The sequence below is a fragment of the Apus apus genome, chromosome 2 (genome assembly GCF_020740795.1).
Source record: "Apus apus isolate bApuApu2 chromosome 2, bApuApu2.pri.cur, whole genome shotgun sequence".
Lineage (NCBI taxonomy): Eukaryota > Metazoa > Chordata > Aves > Apodiformes > Apodidae > Apus > Apus apus.
In genome coordinates this window covers 14,946,792-14,959,735 of record NC_067283.1, presented here as the reverse complement: position 1 = coordinate 14,959,735, position 12,944 = coordinate 14,946,792, and the positions used below count along the sequence as shown (strand labels likewise).

The window sequence follows — 12,944 nt, the reverse complement described above, 5'->3', positions numbered from 1 at the left end:
ACACAAAAAGCTGAGAGGCACAGCCCCAGCACTGGGCTGAGTGATGAGGGCAGTGTGTGCCCTCCCTGCAGTGGGGTGCTCCAACCTCCCTCCCACCCCACAGCTCTGGTGGGCTGTATCTTCACATGGGGGCATGAAGCAGCCCACAATGCAAATGTGCAATGGAGACTGAGCTGCTGGGAGTGTAAGGAAGGGATTAACCCAGGTTCTAATTCAATGTGAGGCTTGGCCCATCTATATTTAGGGGCATGTGGCCACTGCAGCTCCACATCAGCGTGGAAGGCAGCAGACAACTGCTCAGTTTCTCCTGTATAACAGCTGGTTATTGTGCTTCTGGGATGTGCATAGTTTCTTCTGGAAGAAATCACCACGTCAAATGGGTGTCTCGTCCACATATGGAGATATTTTCTCAATGGTCCTTTTGAGCAATCTAAATTCTTCATTTTATAGCATTACGTAAAATACTTGCAATGCTATTAACATGCAAGATGAGTCTAAATATGCACAATCCTTTTCTGTTTAAATTAATTATTGTAAAGCTCACAGAGTTCAAAACCAGCTTTGTGGATCACAGAGTTTCACAGTACCTTATGTGTGACAAACAATCAGAAATTTGATTTCTTGAGGTTATGTTTTTAAAACCTTTGATATTTCCCATGAAAATCAATTTCCTCTACGGAAGGTTAGGACTTGGAAAGGAGGTTACTCTCACATTTTTGTGAATTCCTAGAGAAAAGCAAATGACCTATGCTTCCCAAAAGTTAGCAGGTGACTTATTAAACTTCTCTCAAATCTCCTTCAGGAAGTTCATTAAAACTCTATTTGGAAATGGCCAGGTGCTTGCTTCCCACAGTGCAAGAGGGAAAACTGTCACTCTCTTTAAAAAAATGTTTGGTTACTTGGGATAAAGAAATAATCATTATACCAAGCTGTGTGGTTTTGTGATGGAAAACTGTGGCTTGGTGAGAAAAGTGCCAAGGTCAATGCAATGAAAGACCCACAGTGAACTCAGACCTGATTTCAGAAGTCAGTGGTGGATGGAGGCCAGGAGAACAAAGTCTTTTCTGTGGTTCACTTGAAAACACTTTTTAAGATTCTGGATAAAAATAACTCTTCAGCTTGAGAGAGTTTTTACCTTGAAAACATAATCATTAGGAAAGATTTTTTATGTATTTTATGAGGATCACTAAGGCTGACAAAATTACCTTGTTTGACGCTGGATTCTGACCTAAATACTATGGCCAATTCAACTAACAGGAAAATAGTAGCGCTAAGCCTTTTTCCTTCTTTATTCTGCCAAACCACTGCCTCTTGCAATCAGGATTGATTACAAACACCCAATTAAGAGGCGTTTGGAACATGATCTGAACACTAATCCTATCTCTTTTTCTCTTTATACCTCATTATCAGCCTTAAGATGGGCATTAGCGCTTTAATTAGTAGATTTACTTTAGGAACTTCTACATAAACTAAGAAACCTATACTATATGCATAAATGTGTGTATGTATGCACAGTCTTAAAGAGGTACATGTAGCACATATGCCTATATCCCAGTAGTTCTGTGTGATGTAGAAGTCTAGATACATACATGAGAGTACATGTATATCCCGTTTTCAGACATAATTTCTTTCTTTGGAAATACTACAAAAGAAAATAATTGAATTTAGTTCTACATCAGTTGTATAAACACCTCTATATCACAGTTATCAAGCTATGATACAATGTTATAGCTTGCAATAAGCTATAATTAATAAACTAATTTTCAGCAACACATAGGTTTTTGATTTAATTACATTAGCACAGGAGAGGGCAGTGAAGAGGAGAGCAGAGTGGGGTGGACAGAAAACATATTGAGCGTTTCATGGGCTAATGCCAATGACTCTGGGTTTCAATTCAGAAAGGACTCAGCCCTCTATTCTGAATTTGTCTATCTCTGTTCACAGAAACGATGAAAGGTTAGGCTTGTAGGAATCCATATCTGACATTCAGATTTTCTTCTGTCTGAAGGGCAGACAGAATTCTCTCCACAGTTCACTTAACTGTCTGGATTAATAGAAAAACCTGCATATGATTGTTATTAAAATTTTAATGTGCTACTGTATAGAGACCGAAGTCAAGATTCTACTGTGCCAGGGAATGCACCCATATACATAGAGTGCAAAATCCAGGCTCTGCATCCAGCATCTCAGCCCCGAATGCAAGACAGCACAGACTCTCTAGCTATTAGCAGGTGGTTTGGTCACGGTTAACCTAATACTTTTTCCTGAGAAAACTCAAACCCAAACCACTGCTCTGAAAGAAAGAATTGTTAAACAGTTTGACAATAGCAACTTTCATGAGAGTTAACTGCTTGGATAAACAACAAAAGAGTCAGTTTATTACACTGTGCAATCAGAAAAGCAATATAATTTTCAACTTCTTTCAACTCTTATTTAGTCTCCAAAGCACAATTAAATAACACTATTATCTTTAGATACTTGCGTCTGATACTCGCATGCAAATACATACTGAATCCTGAAGCAAAGAGCACATATTTGTATGTACTTTCAGGATTCAGAATTTTTAAGTTAAGTATGTGTGTGGTCTATGTCTACTGCAACAAGTGTTTTTTGCTTCCCTGATCCTGATCAGGCTCTAGGCTGACTCCTTTCTTTGGCATGGTTTAATGTAGCCTTCAAGAGGTTATCAAATAGTGGTGGTCACCAGCAGGGCTGTCTGGAGTCTAGCAGCACACTCCCCATGAGAAAGCCTTTCATGTGCTTTATATAAAGTAGAGAAATGTCCTCGTAATGCATCTAGAAACATGAGATGTCACAAGTCCCTGAATCCACTGCAATGACTCACCCTAAACTATGTCCGAAAGACTTGTTTCTTGCTTTGGGGACAGAATGAAGGATGGTCCCCTTCATCCCTTTAGCACTCCCTAATAATGTCTCAGTAACACCAAACAGCTCGAGGGACAGATTTTTGAGAGAGAAGGGGATGGAGAAGCTGTCCCTTTGGCCCAGGCATGGCTTTCCCAGTGGATTGGTGCTGGGCCCCATGTCCTGCTCATGGCTGTGTTGAGCCTGGCTTTGACAGAGAGACATTCAGGCCTCTGTCAACCTCCTGCAGCGAAGTGCCCAGCGGGGTGGCTCAAGGTGTGTGGGCTGGGTGGTTTAGTTAATTCAAATCAGAGCAAACAAGGGAACATGGGCGCCCCTCCAGCTGCCCTCAGCAGTGAGAAGAGGGCATTCCCACCTCTCTTGGGTATCTTGTCCTGAGGCAAATCTCTAAAAGCCTAATGCTGATGCCCTGAGGAGCAGGGCTAGGCCATATTTAGATTTGAAAGCTCAGGGGCCTTCGCTTCTTCAGACTTCTCTGCTCAACTATGGGCAAATACAATCACTGCCTCTCACAGGCTAGAATGAATCCACTCCTTTTCTAGTTCTGCTGGCTACCTTGTGTTGTCAGCTGCAGTCACCTCACTGTCTGCAGCACTTAGCAGCAGAGCAGGGAGAAGAAACTGGGAAACTTTGACTGATATAGTCATAAACCAGTCCTACAGAGTCTGTGCTGCACCCTTTCTCACAGCCTTAAAGAGTAACAGGAGACAGTTATATGGAAGTGGAGAGCAAAATTTCCATTGTTTTCAATGATAAGAGGGGGCTGCACTGGGCTCAGACTCTCCATCACACCTGAGATGTCCTTGGCGCAGTTTGTGGGAGCAGTTCAGGTGTGATAAGGCCAGAGCCAAGCTCTAGCCTCCCCTCTGGGCCATCAGAAAGAAGCTATTGTGCATGCAGCCATTCACAGGACCCTTCTGACAGGCAGCCCAGTGATGCTCTTTACAGGAGGTTCCCCTCTAGGCAGGCAGCTAGGACATGTGTGCTCTTACAGCTGCCAGCTCAACCCAGAGGGCTCAAACTATTCTTGCAGAAGAGACACATGAGCCACAAAGTCTGCACAAAGCAGACCTCGCTGCATGGAAGAATATGAACCAGGATTTAGAAAAAAGCAAATGAAAGCTTAAACCTTGCAGAAACTAAAGGAAGGCTGAGCCATGGCTTGCCTTGCTCCTGCTTACGTTACCAGCCTCAGTTTGTTATACCTACAGATTTATAGCATAAATCCACTGACATTATTTAGAAATAAAATGGATGGATGAATTTCTAACATCTTTAAGGTCTATAGGAGTTCTGTGGGGCTAGAGTTTCACTCTCTAGGTCTGGATAGCTATGCTTTCTTCCTTACTCAAGAACCTGGAGGAGGTGTTTTCTTCATATAAACAAACATACGCATTTTTTGCTCTGTATTCTGTAACTGACTGCAATTTCTATACAGCCCTAATCTCATCAGTGTAACTAATCCCTGGTAAATGCAATATAAAGAGTAATTATCTCTGACATCTCTCCTTCTACAACTTGAATGTTTCCAAAATGGGCAATTTTTCCATTCCAAGTGATTTGACAACATTGTGTAAACTCTGTGTAACTGTCAAGCAAGGATGATACTTACTCTCTACTTCTATAAATGATGGCCAATAAAACAATCGTGTGGTATATCTATGAAAACCTTGTAAAACAATACAGTCAAGTCTGGCAACAAAGTCAATAATTTGTCAGCAAGGAAACCGCTATTGGGCTTTCTCTACCCAACCCTCCACCTTTCTTAAGCCCTTTTCTTCTGAAGCTTCACATTCATTTTCTTAATGTTTTTAACCTAGTGTCTGTGAAATTTTTATTACTCCCTAGATAATGACATCTGATCTGAATGTAACCACACACCTCTTTGCTCAGCAACATTTGTCACAAACCATTATAAATTATCATGCTGATAGTGTGCATTGCTGGGAAACCGGAAAAGTTCCATAAATTCGAAGTACTGTATCAGTGACATTCTTGTTTATTATCTAGGTATAAAGTTTTACTGGATTCAAGATGGCTACATTTACACAGTAGGATACTTCAGCAACACGAGACTTGTACAGCTTGCACTAAGTGCTGAAAAGCATTTACCACATGCAACAAACACTGGAGCATTTTAACTAATATGCAGCCATATGTTTTGTCTCTTCTGTTCATTTTAACCATGTTCCTGACTCCAAATATTCATGGCTATTACTGGGGCTTGCTTGAGAAAAGGCAAAAAGGCAAACAGAAAATACTTCCCTCTTAAAGTACAACCATAGTTTCTGCTTCTTGGCCTCCTGAGAAGAAGGCATCATACTAATTAAAGTTAAAAGTTAAAAAGAGACTGCGTATTTTTTCATTATGTATGTACTTGATAACAATCTGTGGTTGACATGATTGTATACTTTCTGATGAGACCCAGTATTTCCATTATGCTGGTTCAGTAGTTCTGGCTAGAAGATTTCTATTAGATGAACCTAGCTTGTGTGAACATATTTTTTAATTATTTGCGTATCTTTATTCTTCAAAACTGTGAAAGTTGAGTCCTTTGGAATGCCTCCAGAGAAACAAGAATTTTTCCCATGTTTGCTTGAAATTTAAAACAACTCAAATGGTTCTAATCATCAGAAAATCATACATACATGAATTTTATTAGGAGTAATTTGAAAAATACTTATTCATTAAAGCATAGCATAATAAGGAGGTAAATCAAGGGCATATTTTAAAAATTAATTCCAAACCCTAACATACAGAGACTAACTGGGAACAGCTTCAGTATAGCTAATGCTTGTATTTGCTGCTTTTGATTCTCCTCAGAGAATCAACCTTTCACCAGTTTTACATTTCAATACATCTAGCCCTCTATACAGAGTAATATTTTAAGAAGTTAGATAAGGTCTCTTGATTTTATTGCTGGCACTACAGAACAAGAAGGTAACCTTTCCAAAGTCACATTGTTTCCCTCCCTGGGCTCAAAGGGTCCTTGTTATTAAAGTTGTTTTCAACATTAACTAAAGTCTAAGATGCAATGAACAACATTATAAAGAGGATTTTGGGAGCTAGGCCAGCAAGCTAATCTTCTCTTCTGCTCTAATTGTATGGGGCATTTTTTGTTCCCAGACATGAATTCCCCTATCTCTCATTTTCTATCTGTATTTCATATTTAAGTGCTTATTAATTTCCAGTGCTAAACCTTTCAATAAACTAGAGTGTAACCTAAATTGCACATTTCCAGATTGCAAACTGAGTTGCTAATAAACTAAGTGTATTAGGAAATCAAAATGTACTTAACTGCAAAACCAAAAAAATCTTGTGATATGTTTCATTGCATTAATCTGTTGTTGTACCCAATATTTGGTAAAAAGAATGTGAATTTCGCAAGTAGACACTGAAATTTCAAACCACGGAGACTGCTGAAATAATTTTCTATTTTTCTGGTCCTAAGTTTTTGGCACAAATACAATCCCTCTCAAGTTAAAAAGAGCAATTTAAAATGTAAGTGAAGTAGCAGCTGAGTAATTTAGCATAGCCTAGAAGATTAGCATTTCAGCATAGACCAAATAACGGTAAAGTCATCACCACCACACACAGCGAAGACAATGCAAACAACCCTGTTTAGAGACTTCCTTCCATCCACTACCATCTCATTACTGCACTGGGCCCCCCTTTCAGAGGAAGAAATAATGCAGGGAGGGAGACTGGACAATGAATATTGAGAAGGGAGCAACAGAGGTAGGGAGTCAGTCCCTCCCCTGGACTCAGTTCAGCTCAGGCTAGCACTGTTCAGCACAACATGATGCCACAAAGATTACTTGTTCTTCAAATAATTGTATGCTGTACAACACTTTACTGGTCAAAGACCATGTTGGTTTTACAGCATTGGAAAAACATGTCTTCTAGCACAGAACAAAAAGGATTTGACATTGAAATATGCTTGATTTCATTTCCTAATTTCTGTCTAAGAGACAAAGAGAGACAGACAAACATTTTAAAGCTTTAACACTGTCCCACAGAATGAAATAAAAACCTGTATGAAGAAGACACAGGGAAGTGAATAATTGCCTGAATACAACAAATTAAAAATTAAAGAATGGGAAGTCAGCGTGTGAACATACGGTGTGAATATGAGCTGCAGCTCCAACACCACGCTGAAAACTCATTTTTTAGTTTTATGAACACAGGGTTTTCCTGCTTTATCAGTCAGTAGAGTACTGAAATACTGATGTATAAGAGTATAAAAACCAACACAACAGCAACAAACATCATACTGCATTATTAAAGAACTTAATTTTAAGGGAAAACCATAATTGTGATATATGTAATCCATTTATTAAATAGGAACAAAGACCTGCACGGTAAAAATTAAGTGCTTGAGTACAGTTGCTCTCTTTCTTTAAGTCCAACATTCTAAACTCATGGTTCAGATGCTAGGCTTCATTGTACAGGACCAAATTCTGTAAAATTCTGAGCACTCCCATGACATGCCAAACACTGATGTCTATTGAGTTTAATCTTTCTGACGTGCAGAGAGAATCTTCACTGGTAGCATTAATGAACAATAGCTCTCTGGCATTTATCAGAAGGGGATGGAAAAACCATGATACCCAAGAAATTCTAAGAAGATGAATCACTGAAATATTTTCTTTGTGAAACAAGTAGGCTGAATTTAGAGGGCATGTTGAAGAGAGGAATGATCTGACCATGTGTTGGCTTGTGCAAGCTATGTGGCTTACAGGTTTGAGGAAAAAAAACAACAAAAACCCAGCTTCTGGGAGGCTCTGACTCCCCTTCTCGCTTTTGGAAATGGGCAGCCACAGGGAACATCAGCACAGGGGAGCAAGGAGTCTCAGCTATCCCCTTCCTCTGCCCAGGACTCTGCTGTTGAGCCAGGGGAGGGGAAGGAAGAGCTACTGGCTATAAATCATCAGCAAAGGGAGAAAGGGGGAGATATGACCATCAGTCCTGCAGTCCATTGACCCTTCAGGGGCAGGAATAAATGCCAGACTAACTCTGCGTTAAGAGGATTTGGTAAATTATAAATTGCCTGCTTCTGCCACACGCTGTTTGTAGCTGTGGGGAGACCAAATGAAAGGGAACTATTTTAAAAAAGTCTATAGACTTACTCAAAAAAGCAAGCAGGCCAACAAATACGCAACACTGCCTCATCCTAACCACACCCCCGTAACGCACCTCCTCACCATCATCCACTTGCCTCTCCCACCAGGCCGGCGGAACTCAAATATACTCGACGAAACCCAGAAAGTTGCAAACACACACCCACGCACACCCCGCCCGCGGCCCGAAAGATGCTCCTCTCCGTGCCTCCCGATCTTGTCGCTGAGAACACCGGCCGCGGCCCCTCGGGCAGCGGCGGGGACCGGCGCAGGGCGCGGCAGCGGGGCGGGTGGGGGCGCGGAGCCCCGCGGGGCGCGGCGCGGCGGGGGATCCGCGGGCGCGGCGGGGGATCCGCGGGCGCGGGGCCGCGAGGCGCCGGCAGGTGTCGCCGTGGCGCTCCGGCTGCACTTACTTGCAGTCGCGGTCCTCCAGGTCGAAGTGGGGGTTGAAGTTGATCATGATCCTCTGGTAGGGCTCCGGAGCCTGGATCAGCCACTCGCATTTTTGGCTGGGGTGGTAGGACTGGGGGTAGCCGGGAGACGTGAGGTACCCGGGACTTAAAATTTTGATGGTGTCGCCGCACTTATCTGCAGGGGAAGCAAACAGATCGGCTCTTCTCAGCTCCCCCCTGCAAACACCCCCTTTCAGCCCGTAGCAGAGAGCCAGCCGACGGCTGTCGGAATGCTGGGGGCTGGGGGAGGTGTTGCAGCCTTCTTCAAGTAAACTTTTGCTGCATCCTTATGGCTTTAACGCAAGCACATTTCTGCTAAAATTTTCCAAATGAAAGAGACCTGCCTCTCCTTGCCCATCCTTGAGTCCAGAAGCTGGACAGGCAGCAGGTAGCAGAAGATACCCCATTTCTAAACCCCCTTTTAAAAAACTCCCTGCTCCGAGCAAACAGTGCCCCTTACAGTGTTAAAAACTTGCATCCTCACAACAGGAGTCTGAGACTCAATTATCTCAAAAAAGTATAATTTTCTTAAGTACAAAGTTTTAAGGAAAGCTGGGAGGAAAACTAATAGGATGCTATTTGACCCCTTGCCCAGCTATGGGATAAACCTGGTCTGTGTCACTGACCACTGGGCTTGGCTTGGTGGATTCAAGCCCATTTGCAGCAGACCCTCTCTTTGGTTTATCAGTCCATAAATCTAGGCAGGTTGAAGCTATCTGTGCTCTTCAAACCCAGGCTAGCAGAGAACAAAGTGGTTTTAGTGAAGCAGAAATCACTATTTATTCCTTCAAGGAAGTTTGTTCATGCTTGGACACTGCATCAAAGTAATGGACCGGAACAACATCCTTTCCTCTTCCCTCTGTCCCTTTCTACCCCAAACAAAAACAAATATTTATTTCTAATAGCAAAACACTTGCAAAAGTTTCCAGAATCACCAAATGTGACTATGAACCGTAGTATGCTGCATCTTGCTCCTTTGGTCAGTATTGTCAGGGTTGCATTTTAAGGTTTATAAGAAAAATAAAAAGGAATGAGAAATCCAGCCTACACAGTCAGTCACTTCACTGTCCAGCACAGGCTTGTGTTATCGCTTTTTTATTTCTAGGATTTCTTTCTATAGGTCTTTAGGGAGGAAAAACTTTCTTCACACATTGATTGTTTAATTTTGAGCAATAAAGTATGACAGTAAACTACAGACAGGAGGAATGTCCCCACTAAAAAGGAAGACTATGTATCACTACATCCCTATAATGGTATATACAGGCTGCAGTGCTGTATCTAATGCATTCTCTGTGAAAGCAAAATGGCATTCCTTGCTCTCAGATGAATTTACAAAAGTATGGGATTTTATTGGAGAAAAAGCAGGTCAAATGGAAACGAATGAGGATGTGTACATCAAAAATGCATAAAGCTACACTCTTTGTAGAAATTATTTGCCATAAATTAGGAGGGAAGGGGATGATATGTACTCAGCTGCGTGGTCAAACCCCAGATATTGCTAAACATGTTGCTGGGAAAGGCTATCTTATTATTTATTTCCGCTTTGCCTTTGCAAAACTGGCTGTTTTCCTCTGACCAGAACAAAAGGCGTCACAGCTCAAAGCTCAAAAGCTGTCACTGGTGATCTTGCTAATCCGCTCTCTGGGGCTCTCAGGGAATCTTGCCTTTTCTTCCCTGTGTAAGCACACTCAGAAAGTGATCCTGTCTCATTAAGCCCACTCCAGCCCTGCAAACAACATGGTAGAGTCTGGCATCTGTTAAATGCCTGAAATAAAGCAGCGCTGCTTCTAGTCACTTGACAGAGTCACTTCAGGGGACGCTGAGGTGGACTCACTACCACCAGTGCTCCTTAATCTGCGACTTCTGAGAAAGTGACAGTGTAATAAGATAATGCGGTCTGCTAGACTCCCTGGCTCTGTGCAATCTCTCTCACACTTGATTAGGAAGAGCAGTTTCTAATGACTTTGGACCATTAGTTCTAAATAAGGTTAATGAATTAATTTAGCAGACACTAGTACTGCATGTAGGTGAAGGTGGCATTAGCAGGTCTAGTAGGTTACAGAGGAGGTTAATGGCCTTGGTGATTCCAGCATGGCCACCACATTAACCACTCATGGTGTAGGCTTCTACTCCGCAACCCACCCTACTCCCCTTCTTTTCATGGATAGAAATGATCAACAGGAGCAGTGGGTGGCCTCCTCCCACCCCTCAGAGGGTACAGGATAGGGGCAGTCCTGGCTTATGTGGGAGCCAGGGAGGTGGCTGCCCACATCCCTCACCTGAGCTGCGGGGGTGAGCAGAGTGCACCTCTCAGAGCATCCCCAAGCCAGGCTTGGCACACGCCTCTATCGCCTTCACTCCTGTGCCTCAGTGCCAGAGGAGGCAGCTTTTCCTGATTAAATTAAGCAGCCTCCTCAAAACATATTGGGAAAGAGATTAACTTCCATCATAAAACACACCATCTTAATACTCTGTGTTCCACAACACTCCACTTGTGGTCCCTTATTAAAACAATATACCAGCGTAAGTGGAGGGTACTCTCTTCTTCTAATTACTGTGATTGAAAACTCAGTCAGGCAAAAGTAAATATTTGATAATTAGTTCATAATAATTGCTCAGGATATGTCGGGAAAGGAAAACTTACATGAGCTGTTTCATGTGTAAGAGCTAAACATCAAGCAGTCCCACAGTTGGACTGTCTTTAAAAATGCATCATGCAGTGAAATATTTACAGTGCCCTGGCATTGTTGGGGAAAGAGGAGCACGCTGCTTTTAATTAGTTGTGCTTTCAAGGGCTGCCTGATAGTATACTAGCTACATCAGTCATTTGTTATGGGCTTCCTCTCCTGGAAAGGAGTCTTGAATCTTCACAGAGAAGCTCAGCTTCTCTCTTGGCACTGTGCAAGTTGCATGTAAACTGCAGACTTGGGAAACGGGTAGTAAAGAGAGCTCTCCGTTTGAAGACTACCCACAGGTACACACACAGCTAGTAAAAGGTACGATAATCTGAAATCTCGCACTTTGGAAAAAGAAACGGGGGTATGTGGGGAGAGAAAGCCTTCCCCTTAAAGTGTTCATTATCTTCCAGATACCGAAGGCAAGACTTACTTAATTGCCTATGGGAGGAAACATTATTAAGATAATTGGCTGTCCTGATCCAGTAAGAACCAGTAGCCTGCTTTATACAACAACCCGAAAGAGCAGAAAACAAAGTCGTAAGGCGATGCCAGGCTGGGCTATCCTAGGGCGAGGATCCCGCCGACTCCCTTCTCCAGCACAAAGTTCCCTGCAACCGGTCTCAGGCCGCTGCCGGCCCCACCACCCGCCGCCCCCCATTGTCCGCCCCCTGCTCTGCCAGGCCCGGAGCCCAGCCCCGCAGCCCCTGCCCAGGCTGAGACCCGACGTGCCCCGTGACACCTACCGCTTCGCAGAGCCCTGGCGAGGGTGAAGGTGAGGGCTGCACAGTGCAGGAGAAGCCCCCAATCCATTTTCCCTTCAGACAGCAGGGAAAGGAGGGGAAAAAAAAAAAACAAAAAACAAAAAACACCAAAACACCAAAAATGCCCTCCACGCACAACTCTTCCTAGGTCTTAAATCCTCCAGCTGGAGTCAGGAACAGAAAGCTCGGTCCGCAAGGGCAGTCCCGGGGGCAGAGGGAAGCTGGCTTCTTTCTGTGCCTCAAGTCGCCCGCATCCTGTCATTTAGCTCCGGCTCCCTCTCCCTTTCCCCACACTTGTTCCTTCTCCAGGCGCCGCTGCCCCTGCCATTCCCAGCGAGACTAGAAAGCCAAACGAAAACGAAGGGGAAAAACAAAACCAAAAAAAACAAACCAACAAACACACAAACAAGACAGACAAAAATCCTCGCGGCTGCGGGCACCTCGGGAGCGCCCTGCCAGGGCGGGCTCTGGGAGACGGGGCGGAGGTGCTCTGCGGAGAGAAGGAAGGGAGAGCGGCTGTGAGCGAGAACCAGCCGGGCGCTGGAGTTTGCCAAACTGCGCTCCCCCGCGCCTGCCCCGCCAGCCCGCTGCGGCGCGGCCGCGGCTCCCGCGGGCCCGGCAGCCCCAGGGCGGCGGAGCCCGGCGGAGCCCCGCGGAGCCCCGCACTCACCTGCCCTGGCGGGAGGCGAGCGGGCGCGCTGCTGCCGCAGGGACTCCCGGCCGGGCGGGGAAGGGGGAAGCGCCCGGGAGGCTCCTGCTCGCAGCCTGAGGAAGAGGAGCGCAACTCAGCGGCAATAAGAGAGGCCGAGGAGCCGCCGTCTCCCAAGCCCCAGTCCCCTCCCCCTCCCCGCCCTCCTCGTCCTCCTCCTCCTTCTCCTCAGCCCCCCAAGACATTGGCAGCGCTGAAGAACCAACAAACAAACAGGACAAGCCCCAGCCTTGACACCCAGCTGGGGCGGGGGCTGGCTCGGGGGGACGTGGAGGAGGAGAGTGGGGACGAGAAACGGCCGCCCCCGCCACGGCAGGTAGAGCCGATCCAGGCCGAGG

The 12,944-nt window shown here is 44.6% G+C and overlaps 1 protein-coding gene across 4 annotated transcripts in view; it reads right to left on the bottom strand.

Moving 5' to 3' along the window:
• The window catches only part of NRP1 (neuropilin 1), a 112,110-nt gene extending 99,438 nt beyond the window's left edge, over nucleotides 1–12,672 (bottom strand). For all 4 annotated transcript variants that reach the window (XM_051610515.1, XM_051610518.1, XM_051610517.1 and 1 more), the window contains exons 1-3: nucleotides 12,568–12,672; nucleotides 11,880–12,387; nucleotides 8,420–8,594 (exon numbers count right to left, since the gene is read on the bottom strand). In XM_051610515.1, the coding sequence (XP_051466475.1) occupies nucleotides 8,420–8,594; nucleotides 11,880–11,946 (242 nt within the window). In that variant the 5' untranslated portion in view covers nucleotides 11,947–12,387; nucleotides 12,568–12,672. The remainder of the gene's footprint in view (nucleotides 1–8,419; nucleotides 8,595–11,879; nucleotides 12,388–12,567) is intronic.
• Between the last annotated feature and the right edge of the window lie 272 nt (nucleotides 12,673–12,944).